This window comes from Sorex fumeus, unplaced genomic scaffold, assembly GCF_029834395.1.
Source record: "Sorex fumeus unplaced genomic scaffold, SorFum_2.1 ptg000037l, whole genome shotgun sequence".
NCBI classification, from domain to species: Eukaryota; Metazoa; Chordata; class Mammalia; order Eulipotyphla; family Soricidae; genus Sorex; species Sorex fumeus.
The window spans coordinates 259,843-284,447 of NW_026606094.1; the positions used below are offsets into that span (position 1 = coordinate 259,843).

Consider the following 24,605-nt stretch of genomic DNA (forward strand, 5'->3'; position numbering starts at 1 on the left):
AGGGAGGGAGGGAAAAAAGAAAAGAAAAGAAGCCATGTTTAGGAAAATAAGGATTCACAAAAAGGAATGATCACAATTTAATTTTGCTTCAAAACAGAGCTTTTAATGGTATCTGTCCATTTCCAGACTAATAGGGGTGGTCCCGCACGTACTCCATGATGCTCTGCAGGCCCAGCCAGGTCTCCTGGGCAGTGGGCAGAATCTGTTTGGCAGGCAGGAGGAATCCGTATCTACCAGTGTCTCTCAGCTCAAAGGCAAAAGAGTATTTGATGCCGTAGTCGTAGGCCCAGTCAATGCTTCCTCCGCTGGCCTGATCTGAAGGGCAGAGGAGATGCAAGTGTGATTATGTGGTTCCATAGGCGCCTCACAGCCACAGGACTTCCTCCACCCTCCACGTTCCACACGCTGGGCCACTATCACACACAGACCAACAACCTCCATACACGGTACCATTATCACAGACAAGCCAGGCCTCCATCAGCACGGACCATGCACGCATCAGAGGGGATTCAGCTTATTAAAAAGCAAAATACAGGGCTAGAGTGATAGCACAGTGGGTAGGGTGTTGGCCTTGCACGTGGCCAACCCGGGTTTGATTCTCAGCATCCCATCTGGTTCCCTGCGCACCGCCAGACCTAATTCCTGAGTGCAGAGCCAGAAGTAACTCCTGTGCATCACTGGGTGTGACCCCAAAAGCAAAAAAGTAATAATAATAAGATAAACTAAAAAATAAAATAAAAAGCAAAATACAAGGTGCATCCAAAAGCAAAAGGTATCGTAACATCCTTAGTGCGCTCACAAACATTCTGGGCCCCCCGCTGAGGACACCTTAAGGAACCCCCCCCACCACTGGCCCACCCTTCCTTTTTTAGACCAGGGCGAGGTATAAACGTTGTTTTCTCTAGTGGGAGAAGAGGGATGACAAAAGGAATGAGACTGAGTCGCCGCCCTCAGGGAACTTTCAACAGAAGAGCCCAGCACCCATGCGCTGGCCTCACACAACCTGCCCAACACCTGTGTGGGACGGTCTAAACCAGGAGGGTGACACGCAGCTGCGTGATGTGTGGCCACCTGCGACAGGTGATGAAGGAATGAGCTGGCATGAGCCGGTCCATTCACGTGATGATCACGTCTCAGAGTTGAGCTTCTGGAGCACTGAGGCCCCATCCAAACCCACGCCCAGGGGAGGCACGGACTGAGCACCAGTAGAGGGAGCACTTGTCTGCTCTGGCCTACAAATTGGGGCCAGGAGGGAGGCCCTCTGGAGAAGGGCAGGAGTAGGGGGTTCTTACTACGAGTGAACCCTGGCAATGGCTGCCACTTGGTTTTGCCTCACCCAGAGCAGCTCAGGTGCTCAGGTACCTACCCCCGGGGGTTGATCTAAACCAAACCCACAAAAAGACTTGGGGGGTGACCCCAGCACACAGTCTGTGGCACTGACAGGTGAACAGAGTAAGGATCTCAGATCCAGTCCCAAGCCTACAACTCTCTGGCTGAGGTTGTCTGGGTTTCCCTTTCTGTGCTCTGTCCTGGGGGGCGAGGGATAGGGAAATGCTCTCAACCACCCATTTCACTGATGAAGAAAGCGAGGGAGGAGTGCGCAGGCCCAGGCAGATCAGAAATTAGCCTTAAAAATAGGCACGGTCTTATATATCAGGTCTTCCTATTGTTCATCGATTTGCTCGAGCAGGCCCAGTAACGTCTCCATCGTGAGACTTCTTGTTACTATGTTTGGCATATCGAATACAGCACAGGGAGCTTTCCAGGCTTTGCCGTGCGGGCGAGCTTGCCGGGCTCTCCAAGAGGGGCAGAGGAATCAAACTCGGGTCGGCCATGTTGGCTGCATGCAAAGCAAATGCCCTACGTAGGCACTGTGCTATCGCTCCAGCCCAAAAGTAGGCAATGATTTGCAAAAGAGGCATTGAGTGGCAATCATGTTCGGTCTATAGTCTACTCTCAGCACGCATCTCCCATCCTGGGAGGATCCTCCCAACACCCTTTATTTAGTGCTCCCTTCTCTATCTGAGCTGCCTTTTCCCCTAGCATGTGTGGTGGAGGGATGGGTGTTTGATCATTGCATAACTGAAACCCAAGCACAAAAATTTGTAAGTCTATAACTGTACCTCATGGTGTTTCACTAATAAAAATTTTTAAAAAAATAGGCAACGAGGGCTTGGGAGATGCCCGGTGGCTGGACTCACGCTCCACATGCAGGGGAAGAGGAATTGGTCCCCAGCACCAGTGGACCACCACTGAGCATTCAGTACCCTGAGCACCACCAGGACTTACCCTGAGCACAGCCAAGAGTGCAAGAGTGGCCCTGAGAACCTCTAAGTGTGTGGGGGGTCCCCCAATACACATCAAAATGGGCAACAAGGGGCTGGAGCGATAGTACTGTGGGTAGGACATTTGCCTTGCACACAGCCACCTTGGGTTCAATCCACAGCATCCCATATGGACCCCCAAAGCACCACCAGGAGTAATTCCTGCATGCAAAGCCAGGAGTGACACCTGAGCATCTCTGGGTGTGACCCAAAAGGCAAAAAAAAAAAAAACAAAACAAAAAAAAAATATATGGGCAACAAGAGCTGCAAAGTTGTTCATTTCCCTTCAATTGGTCACCTGGCCTGGGGATGATACACCCAAGAGATCATCACTAAGAAATAGGGTGAGGCCGGAGTGTGGCTCAGAGCACAGACTTAACACATGGAAGGGCCTGGGGTCAAGGCCCAGCAACCACATTTTCAAAACAGAAAAGAAAAAGTGTTTGTACCAACTTAGTCATCATAGCACTAAGAACCAAAAAAAAAAAAAAAAAGTGAAACAATCCAAACGTCCCATAATAAGGATATTGCAGGACAAAGGAATAACACATACCCCAAAAGTGGAACCACAAATGCTCCCAACTACATAAGCAATGATGTTAATTGGGAAAGGGCGGATACAAAATAGAACACAGACACTGATTCAACTGATGTAGCTTTGTGCTCGATGAGGAAAGTCACTCATGAAAAGGGAAATGGTAATAAAATACGATTATTGGATTTTGGTTATGTCAAGTTTTTCTGATGGCTCTTGGGAAGGGAAGGGAGAGGAAAGGAAGGGAAGGGAAAGGAGATGAGAGGAGGGGAGGAGGGGGGAGCTGGGGGAGGCAAGGGGAGAAGGTATGGGTAGAGAGGCAAGCCGAGGAGAGGCTAGGGGTGGGGGTGCTATTTTCATGGCCTCGAAATATCACAAGCCTGAGAGCTTTGGGCTTCTCTGAGGTCCTGTAGACACATGATCACTTCCCAGGGGCTCAGGACTCCCTCTGCAAAAGCCACAAGCCGGGGAGAGAACCCAGTGCAAGAGGACCGGGTTCCACCCCAGCACCCGCAGGAGCACAGGGCCAGGTGTGGCCACACACAAAATGAGACTAAATGAAAGCCATGACCCCCAGTGGCTGCGCCCTAGGACCCCCGAGCCCCCGATCCAGGGGAGCTCTGCTCAGACCCTGCACTTTGCACCCTAAGATTCTGCCTCAGGGGGGCTGGAGCGATAGCACAGCAAGTAGGGCATTTGCCTTGCATATGCGGCCAACTCGGGTTCGATTCCCAGCATCCCATTTGGTCCCCTGAGCACTGTCAGGAGTAATTCCTGAGTGCAGAGCCAAGAGTAACCCCTGTGCATCACCAGGTGTGACCCAAAAAGCAAAATAAAATAAAATAAAAGTAAGATTCTGCCTCAAGTGGCCTCTGAGTGGCCCCACTGTCCCCTCTCTTCCCAGACCTGGCCTGGCCCTGCCTTGGTCATATCTTCCTTCTTCACTGGTTCTTCCACCACAGATGATAAATAAGTCTCAGTTTCTCTGTCTCTCTGTTTTTTTTTTTGTCTCTCTGTCTCTATCTCTCTGTCTCTCTGTCGCTGTCTCTTTCTGTGTCTGTCTCTGTCTCTCTTTCTCTCTCTCTCAGGGGAAGGGGGTCACACTCAGCAGTGCTCAGGGGCTATTCCTGGCTCAGTGCTCAGGAGTAGCTCCGGGCAGTGCTCAGAAACCATGCTGTATCAGACATCAAACCCAAGCCTCCTCCACACAAAGTTTGCACTCAGTCTGTTGAGCTGGCACTCTAACCCAGTAAGGAAGTTTCAGAAGGAGGAAGAAAAGAAGGGAGGGAGGGAAGAAGGAGAGAGGGCAGAGGGAGGAAGGAAGAGAAAGGAAAGAAGAAAGAAAGAAAGAAAGAAAGAAAGAAAGGAAGGAAGGAAGGAAGGAAGGAAGGAAGGAAGGAAGGAAGGAAGAGAGGGAGGGAGGGAGGGAGGGAGGGAAGGAAGGAAGGAAGGAAGGAAGGAAAGAAGGAAGGAAGGAAGGAAAAGAAAACCTTCTTCTGTCCAAGCTCCTCTTAAAAGGACTACATGACCACCGCCCTATCCCCACCCAGCCCCCCTCACCTGGACCCCTCTTGCTAACCGCACCAACTTCTGAAACCGCTCTGTAAAGTCATCAACACTCTACTGAGCCAACTCCAGGAGGGCATGTTTTGTCCTGGTCATGCTTGACCTTTCTGGCCCCTGTCTTTGTTGACCACAGACTCCTCTCCAGATAATGCTCCTTCCCTGGCTTCTGAAGCGCGGGCCACCAGCCTCCTGCTGCAAGTCCCTCTAGGCTGCTGGCGCCTTCTACTGTGCCGCCTCCTCAGCCCCTCTCTGCCCAGCACCCTCACACCACGGTTCCCTGCTCTCTCACGCTCACACCTTCTCTACCTTCACCCCAATCCTCTGTCCACAACAGCCCTTCCTCTCTCCCAGGACTTCCCCCCATGAAAAACCTCGAGCTCAGGGTGCCCAGAGCAGGGTCTCTGCCTCGGTTCTCCACACCATTCAGAAACTTCCCACAGCCAATCAGTGACAGATTCCTGTGGTTTTACTTCCAGACTCCCTTCCACCATCACGGGCCTGGCGCTAGCGTGGGTCACCCTCTGTCCCGCCTCCTCTTTCTGTGTCATGTCCTCTCCCCTCTTCCTCACATATCTCACCTAAAACACGCTTCATCTCTACCCTCACCACTCTACCGAAACCTGTCTGGTGGCTTCCAGAAACCTCTGGGTTAAAATCTAAACTCCTCAATGTGGGATCGCAAAACACCTGGAACCCCGCCCCCCGCCTGGCCCCCACCATTCTCACCACTTTGATCCCAACAGTTTCAAATCTCCCTGCTATATCCAAAGCTGATCAAGCCGCCATGTTTCCATGGAACTAACCAAAGAGGCATCACGCCTTTTCCCTTTCTCTAGTTATTCAGGTGGTCCCCAACTTGTGCCCTCTTCAGCAAAGCTTTTCCTGACTCTCCACTGGGAATCCCTCCAACTTGCTAATCATTCTGTCCCAAGGGCAATGCCCTGTGTCCATATCCTACTAAAGCCCGTCCATCTTCCTGTTCCTCTCCCTTGTGACATGGGGGACCCTGTGGTTCCATTATGTCTCCAGCATCGACTGCATCAGTAGCATGCAGCAGCATATTGTTTAGTACGGGGTATTGAACACAGCAATGCCTATAGGAGGCCTCTGCTTCCAGAAGGCTATTTGGGCCTGGCAGCAGTAGAGAATTCCTGGCAGTTGTGAGTTGTCCCTAGGAAGTTGGAGGATTCCCTGGGCAGTCTGAGAGCTGGCTCCCCGGACTCGATCCTGACACTGTATGTGTTCCCATCTTCCTCTTCATCTCCCCAGACCCTGCACTGCACACACACACACACACACACACACACACACACACACACACAGACCTGCATCCGTGCTATACTTGAACCATCTGGGAGCGCTTCAAGAATTGCAACTTCTGTTCCCCTTCTCTAACCATGAAGTTACTCGGGATATAAACCCACTCTTGTGGGCGGGGGGGGGGGGGGGGGGGACTGGGGGGGGGGGGATTCAGGACTACACCCAGTGAAGCTCAGAGGCTATTTCAGGCTCTGTGATCCAGAAGGAACAGGGGCAATGCTCAGGGGATGCTTTATGGCACCAGGGATTTAAACCTGGACCAGCCACATGCAAGTCCAGCACGCCACTTGTCACTTCCTATTCTCTCTCTCTCTCTCTCTCTCTCTCTCTCTCTCTCTCTCTCTCTCTCTCTCTCTAATATAAGCTCCTCGGAGGCAGCGGCCTTCAGACAAATGCATGCTCTGAGGTCAGATCTTGTAAAAAGCCTGTTTTCTGCCAGAGATTCCCCATCCTGAGAGGGGGCAGTAAGTATCAGGACAGAGAGGGAGAGCACAAAGCCCAAAGAACTAAGAGGTTCTTTTCTTCTGTACGTGATGTGGCTTCTCTCTCATGGAGGGAAATTGGATGAGACTGAGTTCTAGGCATGAAGGTCCACCCCTTTCACATCCAGGCCTTTAAGGGATATGCCCCCTCCACCCCACCCCCACCCCCGCCCCTGCCCCCGCCCCAACATCTTGATGGGTCACTGGCACAACACATCGAATACTTACAGATGACGGTGCAGATAGGTCCCACCCTGTACTTGGTGCCATACAGACTTTCCACGGCCTTGGCAGCCTGTTGAGCCACTTGATTCTAGAGGGAGACAGAAGGAAAAGTGCATGAAGAACACCGTTCTCTGGGGAGAACACAGCCTGATGGCAGAACATGGAATGGGATGGGAGGATGGGGCGGATGCTGGCTTGGTGAGGCTTCCGCATAGCATTCTTTTTTGTCTCAATCACTGCACTGGGAAGGAAGCATGAGTGACTGAAACAATCACTTCGACTGACTTGGAAAATACAGCATGTTGTTCTGAGCCGTTTTTCTGGTCTTTCAGGAGTTTCAGTACCCCAGGGCGTGACTTTACCACCAGGGCTGGAAGTGCAAACAGAAGCAGGGAGGCTGGGAGGGGTGAAAGGGAGCATGTTCTGACCTCAGGATGTACCAAGGAAGTGGACTCACACCCACGCACACAAACACTCATACACACACACACACGCACACGCACACACACACACACACAATCCCTGCCTTGGCGTTTTTCCCCGGGACTGCCTCTTTTTTCCAAGAAGTAGAGCTCAGCAAAAATATTTTCCATGATTTGAGGGTTCCAATTTCCACTGATTGAGGCTTTACTGTCCTTGCGAGGGATAAATGTAAGGTCTTGAACTTGGGTCCAGGGAAACAACTGTACAATTACCAGATGGGAGAAACCTGGCTCGGCAGAACCCTCCGAGAGCCTGGGGGTGTCAGCCGTCAATGAGCCCAACATGAGTCATCAGCATGGGGCTACTGCCAAGGCGTTAACGTGACCCGCAGCTGCACCAGCGCACGTGGATGGGGGTGGCCCCGGTCCCGGCCCCAGTCCTGGTCCCAGTCCCGGCCCCGGTCCCGCTCACTCGGCGCCTATTAGCCCACCAGTTTCACATTCGCCTCTGCTGGCTGCCCTGGCAAAACAGACAAACTAGGCAGGTTCCCAAATGCCTAAGGGGACGGGAGGTATTTGGCAGGGACCTGAGAAAACCTAGGAGTAGTAGGTGACTGGTGTACAGAGAAAGTATCTATCTCTCAAAGGGATTCCACGGTGTTCAGCAGAAGAAGACAAACCAGGGCAAGTGGGTGAACCCCGGGTAGGGCTGCAGATTTTGACTCTACCAGGGAGAATGCAAACAATCAAATCTGCCCAGAACAGATTTCCACACCAGCTTGGGATAAGCTTGGCTTCTCCACATCTGCTCAAAGTGCCTTTTAGGTTGATTTGTTTGTTTGTTTGGGGGTCACACCTGGAGCTGCTCAGGGGAACATATGTGATGCTAGGATTCAAATACAAGGTCAGGTGCATGCAAGGTGTGTGCATAAGCCGGGCCCTACCTCTCCAGCCCCACCTTTCAGGTTCTTGTCAACCCTGATGTCCCCCCCACACACCACCCCCAAACCTCCATTTGACCTTGAGTGGCAATCCTCACCATCAAAAGCCCTGACCACTGCCCTACAGGGCTAACATCCAACTCGGGAGATGAAAGATACACCTGAATTTCAATAATCTATCCCATTTCTGCCAGGGGCTGCAGGCGATAATCTATTTGAAAGTAAATTGACCAAAAGGTTCCATCTCGGGGCTTATCTCTAACATACAGGTTTCCAAACCCAAGCCTAAAAGCCCAATTGGAAATATTTGCACATTTTATTTAGCTGGGGAGAGGGGCGTGCAGGGGATAAGCCTTGCTCAATGATCGGCGGCCCCCTGAGTTGTCACCCTCTGACTTAAGGCTGCCACCAATTTGCTTAGTCCTGAAACCCGAATGAAGGTGGTAGGGATGAACTGATGGAAGTAAATGTGTTCCCCTCAACATCACACACCCGTGCATCACAACGCAGCCAAAGACTCTGGGATGACACTAGCTAAGGAGCTGAAAATCACTGTGTCCTAGCTTAGAGCATCTGACTACGGATGCAGGACTCCCAGGCCCAAATCCAAGCAGTTATTTCCAAAGAAACAGAAAGCACGTCCTGAAGGTTTATGTTCCAATCAGACGCCTGTTCATTTAGACGGCGGCAACATGCACTACACGCAGTCTTTTTTTTTTTTTCCCAAAGATGCTCCATTTAAGAAAATCCCAAAAGCGCCTTCCAAGGAGGCTTCCCGCCTCACCCTTCTCGGAGCAGTTGGACACAATCTGCTTCCCTCCTCTTCGTCTCCCACACCTAGTCCTCTGCCGCCTCAGTCAGTGTCTAACTTGCCTCTAAACCTTGCACATCCTCCCCCACGCATGTTTGTGCTTGAGCTGACAGTGTAGCTGCAGAGACTCACCAGCTCATCGAATGTGTCTGACTTGCTACATTTGTAGCCATAGGGGAACATCAGCAGCTGGGAGTAGCTGTGGATGGTAATGAAGGCCTTGAAGTTTCCGTGGCTCTTGATGAAGTCCACGATGGATTTCACTTCCACTTCAGAGTTGGGGCTGGGTCCATGGTAGGAATCAGAGCAAGGTTTGTTGCTGGCTCCGGGTCCTGATGGGATTCAGAAGTCGTGAGAACAGGAGGCCCTGAACCCAGCGGGCTAGCACACATTCCCTAAGCCCCTCATCTGGAGACCGGAGGAAGACTGTCCTGTGTGAGAACAAACTGCTACCTCAAGGGCATAGCCAGCAAGAGTCGCCGAAATAATCCTGGACACATCTCCCATTGCTTAAAAAATACGGTTCTGCCGTAGAGCAGAAAACGATCAAATTGGATCATCTCCTCTCTGTGGGAATTTGCTGGAAGAAAAGCTACATTTAATATTATAGATGGAATTCCTGCATGGGGTGGGAGTTGAGCAAGCTCTTTTTCTGGGATCTTTTCCAATTCTAAAGAGTCCAAAATTCCCTGCGTCTCTAAGTCACAAAGCCACAAATGCAAGAAGCCTGTGTTAGCCTGCTAACAGCGAGGCAATCACAACTACATTTGACCACCCAGCTGCCTTCGGCCTTGATTTGCCCAGCACTGAGAGGCTCTCTCCATCCCAACCAGAGCTCTCTGAGTGCTGCAGAGACTCGAAGCGACTCCCCAGGGTCTTGCGATGATAGCGACAAAGCGTACATGCTGCCTAGCCTGTCACCTTATTTTTAAGATGATTTAATAAGAATAATTTTTCGGGGAAATTTTTGACATCGAATTTGCTAGGCTCTGTTCAATATTTTGGATTTGATGCTGTGATTTCTCTTCCCCCTGCCCCCCTCCCCCCCACCGCCCCCGACACTGGGGAGGGAGGGAAAGAAAAGCAATTGTAAAAGCGATGAAGGAAGTTGCCACTCATCCATATCCTGCCGCAATTCCCTAGCGTGTCCTTTCTTGGTTCAATGATTTTCATTAATTCATTTGTCTTACAAATATTTCGTGATTGTCTCTCTGTCCCAGACACTGTGCTAGGTGTCAGGAATACGACAGTGAAAAAGACCGATTCTAACCTCACTGCTATTATACCTAATGAGGAAAAACCAAACAGATTTCACTCCGTGATTAGAGAAGCATTAGGGGCTTTAGCTGGTGCCTGAGCGCATAAAGGAGCCAGGCCCCCATCAGCCTGCCACTGAACTCTGAAAAATTAGAGCTGCAAGTCAACAAAGACTGAGCAGAAAGCTAATATTTTCCCTTTGAATCTATTTTGAAAATCAATCTCTTAATCCTATTTGGACTTCTTTTTTGCGTTTTCTTTCTCGAAACATCCACAGATGATGTAATGCTTCTCCTCTGAACAGACCCTGCGGCCCTCTACTGGCGGATTCTGGACATCCTGAGACCCCCCCCCCCCCCCCCCCCATTGCACCCAAGTCTGGTTCTGGAAGCTCGGCGCCCCAGCCGAGGCTCCAACTTGAGGGGAAAAAAAAAAAAAAAAAGATGGGAGCCACAGTGTATGAAATGCTGCAAAGCCTAGCTAAGAGCACGCTCGATCAGAGAACATTCTGAGAATCCTTGCACTTACCGGCAAAGCCTGCGTCCCAGTTGCGGTTAGGGTCAACACCAACACAGGCCCTTCCAGCAGCCTTGGATCGGGTCTTGCGCCACATTCGGTTCTTTAAAAGATCATCGAGAAAGAATAGGAGGATTGGGGAGAAGGAAGAAAGAGAGTCATTGAGCAGGATGAAGCAGGTCCCTTTAGAATTCTGTTCCTCTTCCTTGCAGGTTCCTGGATGGGTTTCTTTGGAATTGTACTCATTTCCCTTGTCCACAGACATGTCAACTTGCCCTCCCACCGGATTCTCCTTGGAGATTCTCACCGAGGTGAGAAGTGAATATTCCCCTCATTACCCCCATAAATACCTGCCAGACCAGAGCTCATAGAACACCAGTTCCATTAAGTGTTAACAACACCCCCCCCCACACACACACACACACACAAAAACAATATGGGGTAGAGCCTGTGGTCAATTCTTGGGTGCAATGAGGGGATGAATAAAATAAATTAAATTGGCTCGTATAGTTCTGAGCTTGTACAGTTTAGGGGTTGTTGATGATTGAGTTTTTTTTTTTTTGGTGGGGGGGAGTTGCCTTATTATTTTTTTTAGGACCCTCCCAAGAGAGGGCTTCAAATGAGCAGTATTTTCCAAACTTGGCTGAGGAACCCTTTCTCCACAGAATTTCTGGTGAAATGAGTCCTAGGATTTTTGTACCTCTTTCCACTGAGCACACATTGAAAAACGCTATCGCAGTCAGCTCACTCCCAAAATAAACCTGCAGCTCTGATTCATGTGGAAAAAAATATACAGGGTCACCGCTGCCACAATGGTGTCTTGTAATGAAATTTTAAAGGGAATAAAAGAAACTGCCTCATTGTAGTGACATGACGGAGAGTTTCTTCCACAGATTGTAAATTAAATGCTGGAAGCAGTGGACTGCCCACCGAAATCCGACTACAATCTAATTGTCAGCAGGTAACATCCGCCTCCGCTTTTCCATCAATCCTACCACAAAAACACAGAGATAATTGGAACAAATCTCCTAGGTGACTCATGGCGAACACTGGGCTTGAACAGCCAGGTCTGAGGGCCAACACGGGCTGTGATGGAGGCAGCAGGTGAAAGACACAGTATATCACAGTAAGAAACCCAGCCTGGCGCCTCCCCTTGGGGCCACCAAGGGATTAAGCATTGCTTACAGTAAATCGAGATAAGAAAGAGTCCCTATTTTGTTTGTTTTTGACATTTTTTGCACATTGCCTAAGAGGCTAGTAGAAGAAAGGGCAGGGGGACAAGCTCAGGCTTACAGTGGTATGAGAGAACACATATCCGTCGGGGTTGGTGACGGGGAGCAGGAAAAGATCCATCTGGTCCAAAAGGGAAGTGATGAAGGCGTCCTTTCCATACTCGGTGGCAATCTGACCAGAGACAAGAAAACAAAAGTGGGTCTCTTCCGTCATTTTGCCAAGGAGATCTAACACAATGTTCTGGCAGTGGGTTTTATTTTCCGAACACAAACTTGGTAACACTGGGTAATAACAATCGTCTTCCAGGTTATAAGTCAATCTTCCATTTTAACTTGTTTAATATGCTAGTAGTGTCCTTATCCTGACTTCGGCTCAGAAGAGTTCATTGATAATAAAAATCAGATCTCACTTAATGCAGCCTTCTGAAAAGCAAGAATTCTTCCTATTCAACCAGCAGAGGCATTCTGCAAAGGTAGACAAATGGTAGATGTGGTGTGTAGGGTTCTTTGAGCCAAAACTAAAATGCTTAAGTTTCCCTGAATCACCCCACAGGGTACCTTTCCAAAAGCAGTCACCACCAATGTCAGGTTTCTTAAATATACAAAGACTTTTCTAAAGATACAGAGGGCCAGTGATATTCCATTTGGGGAATTAAATTTCTACTTGTGATCAATTGCAGTAGAGTTGAAGTTTCTGCTGGATTAAAATTTACTCATTTCCTGTGCTCAGCCATCCTAACGCATTATTATTCAACTGTTAAATATCCATTTCATAATACCCTAAAGGTAACCACATTTTAATTGAAGGGAAAAATGTATCAGTCAGTATGCACGTGGTTGCACATGCTTGAATGACCTGATGTGTATTGATTTCCTTTGCTCATGAATTAACATTCTGATTTATAGCGTGTCATTTTTGAATTACTTAAGAAACACCAGGCGAGGTCACACCCCAGCCCGGTGTCCTAACTCTTCTTGATTCCTACAAACATGTGGAAGAGAAGTATTAGTTCACCCTGACTTCAGAATCAAATTTGGAAAATGTGCAGAACTACCCGCCTCCCTCCAACCTTACCTAATTCCACTTTAGATCAGTAGGGCAAAGGAAGCTCTTCTAAGCGCTCTATTTTTTCCATCTGAACCCTTTTTTTTTTTTTTTTTTTTGCAATTTTACAGATTTCTGGCACATTGTGCCTCGGCGCTTGGAATTCCAAGCCTCAAAGCCAATTGTCTCCAGTCTGCTCTTAACGCTGCAATGGGACTCTAGGATCCCTACCCGCTCTCCATCTCCTGAAGCATGCTGTGTCTTTTAAACACAGTCCACAGCGGCAGGCAGCGGAGACTGCAAAGGCGGGGTGCTGAGTGGGACAATATCAGAAAATTAACTGCCAGGATGCTGAGTGGGGCAGTGTCAGAAAAGGATGAGCCGGGATCCTGCCTGCGTGTTAAGACGGGCTGGGGGCTGGGAGCTGGGAGTCTGCGCCTCCATCACCATGCTGGGATTCTTGGGGCTATTGTGTAGGCGACAGAGGGCTGCCCCCAGCAAGACACCAAGAAAAAATTCGAGGCGTAATGACCTTATTGGCTGTCCACAGTGCAGTGGCCTGGGTAACCCACTCTCGAGCGTGGATCCCGGCGTCGAGCCAGATGGCGGGCTTGTTTCCTCCGGTGCTGAACTGCAAAAACAAGCGTGATGGAGAATGGTCCCCCCGGCCGCCCGCACCCGGCCCTCTGCCCGCCCAGGAGGCTGCCTGCACTCTCCATTCACCACGGAGAGAAAGGAGGTGTGTGGAGGCAGTGACGCTGACAGTGAACGGAGATTTAGGGGGCTAATGTAAGCTTGAATGCAAGCTAATAAGAGCAGCACAGACCTTTTCTTCTTTGCTGTTAGTTAAAAACATGATTTTTTTTTTTTTACAAATTTTGTGGTTGTGGATAATGCAGTGACATGAAACTATGTTCCTCACATGTGACAAATTGAAAAAGGCAGGTTCCAGAATGGCATGACAGCCTTTTTTTTTTCTTTTTAAGGCTAGTGCCTGTGTATGTGTGCAGACATGTGAAAATGGGAGAGAAAGAGACAAGAGAGGTTTTTTTATCCGTTAATAACGGCATAGCTGTAGAATTAGGATTATGGGGATATTTTTCCTGGGGGGGATTATTTCTCGATTTTCCAATTGTAAGCAATGATTGTGTTATTTTTGTAATACAAATTCTGTTGATAACCTTTTGAGTCCTTCATATAAAAAGAGAATGGTGGGCTCTGGAGGTGCTTTCCAGAGTTGAAATTTTACGATCTAAGCGACTCTGTTTTATTTGGAACAGTGGCTCTGCCAATTGGATCCGTAAATGGGGAGGAAAAGATTATTTTTGCACCATCAACTTCCATCTCCGTGCAGCATGCTAAACATAGCAGATAAGGTAAATGAGAAATGCAAATCCTGGCTCAAAATTACATTTCACGGGTTTTAAGAGTTTTCGTTGAAAAGTGTTTCATGTCTTTTCCTCCAAGAGTTCAAATGTAAAAAAATGCAACTCTCCAAAACACCTTAACCATCCTCAACCACAGAACCACCCGAAGAGAAGGGTGTTGGTAAATTCAGGGAGTTGGGAGGAAGAGATGTGTGGGTTTCCTGACCAGGGTGCAGGAGAAAGGGGGGTGGTGGAAATAAGGAGGTAGTAAATATTAGCAAATGGAGCAGGATGTCAAGAAGCAGGAAACCAACCGCCCCTCCACCTGCCTGTTTTGGGGCAAACGCTCTGGAGAAATCCATGTGTCCCAGTAGAGTTCTCTGCTCAGAGCCCTGAACATTCCCAAATGTAGCAGGGAGTTGTGACATTATCTGGTTGTTGTTTTGTGGGGTTTCGTGGGGGGGGGGGGTTATATATACATATATATATATATTTTTTGGTGAGTTTGATTCTTCCGGCACCCCACCCCCACCCCCTCTTTCTAGGAAATCTGGGATAATCATTTTCACTTTTTTTCCCCCCAAACCAAATGAAAAGGCTTTTTTGAGCCGCTCAGCCCAGGCTGGGGTCGGGGTGTAACTCTGCCTTAGCACCCCACCCTCCCAAATCCCCGCGTGTCTGCCTCTGCGGCGTGGCTGCCTGCACGGATCGGCCGACCCGTCTCCTCCCTGGTTTTTGTTTTAATTCAACTCAGGCAGTAACTGGGTGGTGGGCGGTGGGGGGCGGGGGGGGGCTCCCTAGCCCACTCTTTGAATCTCTTAGGTTTAAAAAAACAAAATAGGAAAGAAAGAGAAATGAGGCACAGAATTACCTTGATTAATGGCAGAAAATCCCGCCCCCCCCGCTCACCCCATGGCCCCCCAACTCCGGAGCCCCCCTTCCCCTGTCCCCCTCCACCGGGGTCTGCGCCCCCCGCCCCCTTCCTGTGTTTCTATTGGCGCGTCGGCTCGGGGTCCCGGCGAGCAAATCTATCTCGAGCGGCGCCGTAATTCACTCCTGCAGCCGGGCTTGCACAGGGGAGAGGAAAAGGGGGGGGGGGGGGGGGGAAGCAACCCAAGAAAGGATGGGGGAGGGGTGGTGGCGGGGAGAAACCAGCGAGGACCGGTTCGGAGTGGGGGGGGGGGAGAGGAAGGGAGGACTGGGGGGCAGGGCTGGCGAAAAAGACAGACAGACAGATGGCCCGCCTGGGCGGCACGGGCTTCTCGAAGCTTCGGGGAGAACCAACCTCCTTCACTGCGTTCCTCCCACCCCCACTCCGCCCCCCACCCTCCGGGTACCTTGAGCACGTTCATGGGCCGCTTTTCGAAAGAATGGCCAATATTCACTTTGCTCACTAGACCGGGGTGCTCGGCCACGATGTGGTCCATTTCTTGGTAAATCTGAAATGTGGACGACAAACATTTGCAAATGAATGGGCTTTGCAAAAAATAAAAAGGATTGCTGGGTCGCGCCTCCTGGCGCGTGGCATCTCCCGGGCCTTCCTTTTCCCATTCCCTGGGGTTGCGGGGGGACGCGGGAGAGGGTGGTCCGGCAGATGGGGTGGGATTGTGCAGGGTTTGGGGAAGGCGCGTCCCGGGACAGCTGCAGGGGGCTGGGAAGGAAGAAGCCATTTTGCTGCAGCAGCGGAGCAAAATGGCATTTTCTCTGGCTCTTGGCTCTTTTTTTTTTTTTCTGACTCGCTCAGGGATGCAACTTCTCATACCTGGGAGTATCTCCCGCTTGCAAGCAGAGAGATGCAATAATGGTGGGCACCCCCACCCCCACTCCGGTCCGCCACCACCGGCAGCCCACCCCCCACCCCTATTCTCTGGTCCTCCAAGAAAAGGTGGATTTAGAAGCAGAAAAACAGCCTGGCAAGTGCCAATAGGGGGCCAGCCTCAGATGCACTTTGCTCCCCAGCTACTCGGCTCCTATTTGCAAGGCTGATTGAAATTCTGTGCAGCTGGGGCGTCCCAGCCGTGTCCATTGCTGGGATTGAGACATGCCTGGGTGTGTCTGGAGAGTTAACGGCTTGAAAACAGTTCCTCCAGCTGTTGCCAACATTTGCTCTCCATAGGACACAGACACTAATTTGTGAGGCCCCGGGGAAGGCGACAGCGCGCATCTTGCTCTCTGCGCTCCTTTCTCCCCGCCTGCTACCGGAGCACAAGCCTTTAGCTGCAGCAGCTCTCCGGGGCCGGAACTATTTCCAATTTACAAAGTAGTGACTTTCTTAAGGAAAGATGGTGGGGACAGGCTGAGACAGTGGCTGTTGGTAGGATGCCCGCCAGGCCCGCCTTTCAACACAACCAAACATCTAAAAGAAGGTGTAAACCCCCCTGATGCTCTGCCACCAGGACAATGACAACACAGGGAGGTTGGGGGGGGGGGGAGTGTATTGAGGGGCCACACCCACAGGTGGTCTGTGCTCCAGAGTCACTCCTGGTGGTGCTGGGCGGCCATATGGTGCTGGATTGGACCCCAGTGGGCATGTGCAAGGCAAGTACCTTAACCCCTATACTTCCTCTTGAGCTCCAGGGAATTTTTTTTAAATAAAATAATTACAAAAGGAAAGTAGTAGAGGGAGCATCTAATGTATAGGATCCAGGTGGCATTGCTTCCTAAGACCCCCAATCCTATTTCTGAGAGTGAAACAAAAGACTGCAAGAAGTCGATTGTTGCCATCAAATCAATTAGGGAGAAAAAAATTAGAGTTTTTCATGTTTTCAAATTGCTGATGGAGCTGAAGAGATACTGAAAGGGATTAAGGTGCTTGTCGCCCAGCACTACAGAGGATCCTCAGAGCCTGGCCAGGGGTGACCTCCAAGAACAGAGCCAGGAGCTGCCCCTGAACACCACTGCATGTCACCAAAAAAAAAAAAAAACTTTTTTAATTTTCAAAAATACAATTGCTGGTTGGGGAAGCTGGGGAAGACGTAAAGACGTAATACAGAAGGTAAGGTGCTTGCTTTACATGCACCCAACCCAGGTTCGATCCCTGGCACCACACTCCAAGCCCCACCGGGAGTGATCCCTGAGCACAGAGCCAGGAGTAAGCCCTGCACACCAGCAGGTGAGCACCCCCCCCCAGCAACAAAACAGAACAAAACGATTGCTGATTGGAGGAATACCTATCAGACACTTCCTCCCAGACTTTCCTATTTCACTGCCTCTGCCCTTAATTCCATAACTTCATCCCTTCCACCACCACGTCCAGTCCAAATTAGAGCCAAAAGATCTCTGTGTTCTTCCCCCCCCCCCCCCCTTCAAGAAAAGTGCAGGACTTCCCAGATGGTAGTCGTACCCCGTACTTCAGGGAGGAGGAAAGGGGCATTCTTTGTACCAGCAGCACCCAGAAATGAGCCCAGACTGGCACCACGAGAGAGGCAGGCTTAGCCACCACTAGGTCTAGGAACACTGGCAGGTTTTGAGGGGCTGAATGCTGGTTCCCTGCTCGGCGCCAGCCGTGCGCATGCGCACAGCTCCCCAATGGTTTTGTGGGCAGAGCAGGGGAGATATGACCCAAAGCGATCTGGGGCAGACCCTGGGCAGGAGAGGCGGGCGCTCACTTAGTCCCTCCTAGGTACTTGTAGGTAGTAGCTGCAGCCTGGAGGCAGTCAGCCAGCTCCTGGCAGTCAGATCCTGGGGGAAACCTGAAGGCATGAGCCACTCCTGGGGGCAGGGAAGGGGGAAGCAGAGTTGGGGGGGCAATTGCCAATCAGTACGTGGAAGCAAGGGTGTCATCCAAGGAGACAACGGCCCATTTCCCTGAGACCTCTTCATTTTGCAGCACCTACCTCGTCCAAAGTATGGTAAGTCTCGAAGTTGAAGTTTCCATTTCGCTCCCTTTGGTTAAGCAGCATTTCTTCTTTCTCTTCATCCAGAAGAGCCTAAGACACACAGTCATGTCTAAGATTAGTTTGTGGGATACGTGGGATCTGCAATTGTGTAGGAAAGGGTCAAACTTATTTCCCCAGTTCCAAATATGTTCTATAAACTTGCGGGGGCTTGCCTTGCTTTTACTTGGCAGCACCTTGAAAAGAGATGGAGTATTAACTGGCTTTCTGGTCAACCAGATACTTGACCCTATTGGATGACAATTCATTTTAAATGAATTGGGTTATCTTATAGTTGTCTTCCTTTCAGAGAAACCCAGGGTCTGGGTTCACCTCCAATTAAAAACCAGATCAAAAACGTCTTTCTTTCACCAGCTTTGACTAGATCCTTCAGTGTGTAATGTGTATATTTCATGCAGTTGATTCTCTTGCCCTTTGCTTTCAGTTTTTTTATTGGTACATCTTACTTAGCCTGAATGTGAAAGGAAGAGGGAGAGTGCCTCAATTCTACTCTGCAGAAGTGCCCCAGGCTCCTGAGGAAGGTTCTAGTGGCCCTTAGGTTTCCCCCTTAGCAGAGGGTTCCCAAGCATAGCCGGGAGCAGGCTTCCAGTCCATAGAACAAGCAAGCATCTAGAAGGAGGGTCAGTGGGAGAATTACCTGAACATCTTCGATCATGATGGAATAATCAATTCCCTGAAGCTCCAAGAAAACTTTGACTGCCTGGAGGCTGACAAAGGGAACTCGGACATGGACTGTCTGCCCTGAGGTGGTGGGGGATTTCCAGAAATCAAGCTGAAAGGAATAAAAGACCAAAGTAACAATGGATCATTCCAGGGAAATGGTGAAACCGATAGATTTCAAGAAACCAACTTGTATTTTTTTTAATCTTGATTCGACAAGATTTAGATCACTCAATATTGCCCCCCAAAAAAGACTCATAAATATCCAGGCATCCGCAAATTACATCAAAAAGCATGCTACCTTGATCCTCCTCCTTAGATATTTAAAAATGACAGAAGAGAGCTGGAGATTAAGTATGTGGTTAGGGTGCCTGCCTGGCACTCAGCCAAACTGAGTTTGCTCCTCAGTTCTCCGGGTGATCCTTGAGCCCTGCCAAGAGTGATCCCTGAGTGCAGAGCTGTAGTAAGCCCTGAGCACAACCAAGTGAGGCCCAACCCCTCCCCGCAATTTGTTTTTAATGGCAAAAGGAAAAGATTATTTTAAATTATGACAGTGTTTTTTAAGAGTTGACATTCATATGATTGCATTCATTCTGTAACAGAATGGTAATGCTACAAATCATTTTTAGAAGGGAAATACCACATTAGAGATAGCCAACAATTTGTCAATGTAACTTTCACACTCAATCCCTCTATATAGACTTACAATAAGCTTGTGAGATAGAAGAATGATACCATTATTCTCACTAATCGAAATGGGAAAAAGGAACCCAAGCACAGTAGATGGCTTGCCCAGTGTCACATTATTGGAATTAGATAGCAACTTTCTGCGTCCTAGCTCTATAAATTAGTATTTGTTATTGTGTTGAAGATAGGAAAGTCCAAAGAAAGAGAACTTGATCATTGGATCACTGGGGTCGGAGAGATAGTACAGTGGGTAGGGTATTTGCTTTGCACATGGCCAACCTGGGTTCAATGCCCAGCACCCCACATGGTCCCCCGAGCACCACCAAGAGTAATTCCTGAGTGCAGAGCCAGGAGTAATCCCTAAGCATTGCTGGGTATGGCCCCAAAACAATGGTGTGTGTGTGTGTGTGTGTGTGTGTGTGTGTGTGTGTGAGAGAGAGAGAGAGAGAGAGAGAGAGAGAGAGAGAGTTTGATCATTTAGACCAGAGGTGTACTCAACAGTGGAGCACACGCTTCACATGTGTGAGGCCCTGACTCAATCCCCAGCACCCAAACCACTCATGATCAATCATTTCCACCATCATGTTTAACTGCGGATCAATTTGCCCAGGAAACAGAAGCCCCTCCACCAGCAATACCTCAAGGTGCTCTTCAGCCTCCAGTTCCAACAGATTCTTAATTTGATCCTCATTCTTGGGAGTGACCTCAAGAACTTGGTCTCTAAAGAATGTAAGCACAGACATGACCTTAAGAACAAAACCATGATCTATTTCCTGTTCCTTTCTGCCCCTGTGGGTGTTCACTTGTCACCTGGAGGAGGTTATGGGACAACTGTCACTTTCTGTTGACAATGGAGAAACTCAAGAAAGAGTTGGCTGGTGATCCCGAGCAACAGTACAGTGGGTAGGGCATTTGCCTTGCACGTGGCTGACTGGGTTCCGTCAACAGCATCCCATATAATCCCTGAGCAGAGCCAGGAGTAATTCCTGAGTGCTGAGCCAGGAGTAACCCCTGAGCCCTGCCAGGTGGATAACCCAAAACGAAAACAACATTCGATGATCTCATCACCAGAATGAGAAGTTACTGGAAGAGCCTTTCTTTCCCTCAAGGAAATATTATCTCAGTGATAATTAAGTGGTGCATGGCTCCTAGCAGGAAGCTTGCCACTGAAGTTACCTTTCCTTTAGCTAATGATTATTTATCAAAAAACACCTGCTGCTCATAAAGCCCCAGCTTTTAAAACTTGTCTGTTCCTGTTTTTCAGAAATAAGCTGTTTGTTTGTTTTTAATGTGGAATCATACTTGTAACTACTTATAAGAGGAATTGAATTGACATCTGGGAAAATCTGGGATGGAGGGGTGAGAGTGATGGGGGTAAACTAATAGAGGATCAGAGTTTTTATTTCTAGTGGAATCAAGATGTGGCCTATTTACTTCTGTGACTCAAACTTGGGGCAGGCTAGAGTATTCGATATGCCAGACACAGTAACAACAAAGTCTCCAATGGAGACATTACTGGGCCCGCTCGAGCAAATCGATGATCAACGGGAGGGCCTTTACTTTACTTTAGAGATACTCAGGACCCAGAAAAATCAAAAGAAAGAGAAAGAGTTGGCTGGTGTGTGTGTGTGTGTATGCACACACATTCACACTTGTATAAAAGCTCAAAGATAGTAGGATCAGAAAGATAGAACAGGGAGTAAGGGCCTGGCTTTGCATGACATCTACCCAGGTTTGAACTCCGGCCCCTCCATTTAATGCCCCACACACCACCAGGACTCACTCCCGAGCATAACCTGGTGTGGCAAAAAATAAATAAATAAACAATAATAATAATAATAATCCCCCAAAGTAAAACAAAGTAAAATAATAAAAATATCAAGGAGAGGAGTCGGACTGATAGTACAGCGAGTAGGAAGGAGTTTGCCTTGCATGCAGCCAACCTGCCAACCTGGGTTCAATCCTCTGCATCCCATATGGTTCGCAGAACATCGCCAGGAGTGATCCCTGAGCGCAGAGCCAGGAGTAAGCCCTGAGTATCACCAGGTGTGGCCCCCAAACAAACAGCAAAAATAAAAATAAAACCAAGGAAAGGAACAGAGAGATAGTACGGCAGGTTCAGGCACGAGGCCTGGTTCCATTCCCAGCACCGCCAGGAGTGATCCCTGAGCACAGAGCCAGCAGCAAGACCTCAGTACCACTGGAATGGCCCAAAATCCAAAAAATAAAAACAGAGAGATATAGAGAGAGAGACCAGTTGGGGAAATTACAGCTGGATCCTTGCAGCGATTCCTTCCTAACGAAGGCTCCTCCTGTCCCTTCTTCCAAACAGACTGACTTCCAGAGCCATTGTCCTGCCCACATGTGCAATGACGAGAAAGAAATTGATAAGTGGGGGCTGAAGACATAGCACAACAGGTAGGGCACTTGCCCTGTAGGCAGCCATCTTGGGTTCCACTCCTAACACCACATATGGTCCCTTGAACCCCACCAGGAGTAATCCCTGAGCACAGAGCCAGGAGTGAGCTCTGCTGGATATGACCCCCCCAAAAAAAGAGGGGAGGTTAATTTAAAAAAAAATTATAGGGACTAGAGTGATATCACTGCAGGTAGGGCATTTGCCTTGTACGTGACCGACATGGGTTCAATCCCCAGCATCCCATATGGTTCCCCAAGCAACACCAGGAGCAATTCCTGAGTGCAAAATCAAGAGTAACCCCTGAGCATCACTGAGTATGATCCAAAATAAATACATAAATAAATAAATAAATAGTAAAAGAAAACTGATATAAAAAGTCACATACAAGGACAAGATCCCAGGCCTTTTAGAAGGAAGTGCCATATAATTTCCAGTGAACTCTACAAGAGTATGTGTTAGATTGTGAGCTCTTCAAGACTTTCCTGACTCCAGCTTGAGATTGAAATTCAAGCTAGAGTCTCATTCCTTTCTGCTATTTCATAGAATAGATTTCCAGGACCTCTTCTTTTAAACAGGAAGGTACAGGGACCGGGGAGTGACTTAAAGGGGGGTTGCAGCACATGCCAGGCAAGCAGGAGCCCCGGGTTCCATTCCCAGCACAGCACGGTCCCTTTAGCACTTCCAATAAATGGCCCCCAAACACGACCAGGTGTCATCCAAAATAAAAGACAAACAGAAGCACAAAGATTTGGGGGAAAGTAATGCATGAGACTGGCGTTTCCTAAGTAATGAGAGCCCTTTGGCTTGCTTGGCGAATAGAAAAGGGAGGGAGTAGGAGTCTGATAGTCAAATGTTTGAATAAGGCTAGAGAGATAGTACAGGAACTAAAGTGCTCGCCTTGCATGTGGCTAAACCAGGTTCAGTCCTCTGCCAGGAATGATCCCTGAGCACAGAACTGGGTGTTAGCCCCCAAGTACCACTAGGTATGGCCCCTAAATCCAAGAAAATAATGAATGAATTTAAGTGGCATCCTAGGTCCTCTCTTGTAGCTCTGTATTGAACACTCCATAGTAAAAACGCGTAGACATTCCAGAGCTGGTTTAATCCTCCGATCACCAGATTTATTTGACCACTTGATTATTTCCCTGAATACACTTCAAGGCTGGAGCGATAGCACAGCGGGTAGGGCGTTCGCCTTACAAGCGGCCAACATGGCCGACCCAAGTTCGATTCCTCCGCCCCTCTCGGAGAGCCCGGCAAGCTACCGAGAGTATTCGATATGCCAGACACAGTAACAACAAAGTCTCCAATGGAGACGTTACTGGGCCCGCTCGAGCAAATCGACGATCAACGGGAGGGCCTTTACCTTTACCTTTACACTTCAAGGACTTTGGAGCGAGGATAAAAATTACAAAGCCATAAAGTTGGAGTTGGGCTGAAATCTATAGCCCTAAACAGGACTCCCACTTCAAGAGGATTCCCTGTCCAGGTGCCAGATCTAAACCTGGGTAGGACAAGGGCTGACCTGGGGGCTGAATACCAGAAAGGTAGAGAGGTGGCAGTGGGAGAGGGGCCCCTGACTACTGAGAGGACCCTGAGACAAGGAATCAAACATCTGTGCTTCTTATTTTTTTGCTTTTTGGGTCACACCTGATAATGCACAAGGGTTACTCCTGGCTCTGCACTCAGGAATTACTCCTGGCAGTGCTCAGGGGACCATATGGGATGCTGAGAATCGAACCCCAGTTGACCATGTGCAAGGCAAACGCCCTACCTGCTATACTATAGCTCCAGCCCCCACAAATACCTGTATTTCTACTGATGTCTGTTATCCCTCCTTTCTGATCATCAAAAGGAAACATAAGTAAGGACAGAGAAATAGGGCATTATGTGGTCAGTCTTCACATTTTCCCTATTTAAATGGCCCCCCTCTAGGCTCCCCCCTCCCAGTATTCCCACTCTCCGCTATAAGTCAGATTCTCCAAAAATGCTGACTTTTGCACCAATTATTCTAGCCCTATCTAGTGAGAGACCCCAAGAAGCCCAATTTGAGCAGACACCAGAAATTATAACTTACCCCACGAATGTTTCTCGGCAGTAGACAAGGCCCAAAAGGGCACTCAAAACCAGGATCAACCTCATGGTCAAGAGTTTTCCTGAGTCCAGAGTTCTACGACTCCTCAACTTTATTTATAGGGCCCGCAACTGGGGCGGATGGGTGGATAGTGAATTTCCACATGGTAAAATTCCCACCTGGCTCTAAAACTCTCAAGGTCATATACAGCCACCTGTGTATTCCCACCACTTGGTACATTTTCCAGTTCTGCAGTGAGATAACCAAGCCAAGTGGAAAGAAAACAAAATGGTTGGAGCATATCAAGGGCAAATCATGAAGCTATGATTTAGAACATCAAGTGCCACTAACTGATCAGTGACAAAGACCAGATTGATAGACCTAAGGGTTAAGGTCCCTTCTGAGTCTCTGACCAAAAAATAAGGGGGGGGGGGCACAGCATTTATAGTAATTACTCCAGCATCCTATCACATTCCATTAGTTTGCTCATTTGTTTATTTTTATAATGTTTACCCTGAACCACTGCAATCATTCAGCCCACAGCTGCCAAGTGTCCCTGTAGAGGTGGCCCTTCCTGTCCCCACTTTGAATTAAAACAAAACAGAAGGCCTTTAATATTCAATTTTGGACGGTCTCTACAGTGATCCATCTACATTTGTACCAAATTGATGTCCTTGCTCCTGGGCTCCTCTCTCCCCAAATGAAAATGTCTTTCTGATTATGACAATGAAATTGCATACTATAGAAAGGTTAAAAAAGTTCTCTATGTCATCACAATAATTCCTCAACTCAAAGAAAACCCACTGGAATATGTTTTTCCAAACAC

The 24,605-nt window shown here is 48.8% G+C and overlaps 1 protein-coding gene across 1 annotated transcript; it reads right to left on the minus strand.

Annotated features, from left to right (window-relative positions):
* Positions 1-87: 87 nt before the first annotated feature.
* CPA2 (carboxypeptidase A2) lies at positions 88-23,883 on the minus strand. The gene is made up of 11 exons (XM_056118292.1): positions 23,783-23,883; positions 19,925-20,006; positions 18,577-18,711; positions 17,880-17,972; positions 15,381-15,482; positions 13,209-13,307; positions 11,693-11,803; positions 10,412-10,502; positions 8,759-8,958; positions 6,456-6,540; positions 88-315 (listed from the first exon to the last, which is right to left on the minus strand). The coding sequence occupies exons 1-11, from the start codon at positions 23,845-23,847 to the stop codon at positions 128-130; spliced, it is 1,251 nt and encodes a 416-aa protein (XP_055974267.1). The 5' UTR covers positions 23,848-23,883; the 3' UTR covers positions 88-127.
* Positions 23,884-24,605: the final 722 nt, after the last annotated feature.

Bases quoted from the DNA above. Each gene is read 5' to 3' on its own strand.
- CPA2 (XM_056118292.1), bottom strand. From the start codon at position 23,847: ATGAGGTTGATCCTGGTTTTGAGTGCCCTTTTGGGCCTTGTCTACTGC. The intron at 13,308-15,380 runs GTACCCGGAGGG...TTGTTTTTGCAG, and splicing joins GGCCCATGAACGTGCTCAAG to TTCAGCACCGGAGGAAACAA. The intron at 6,541-8,758 runs GTGAGTCTCTGC...GTCTCCCTCTAG, and splicing joins CAGACACATTCGATGAGCTG to AATCAAGTGGCTCAACAGGC.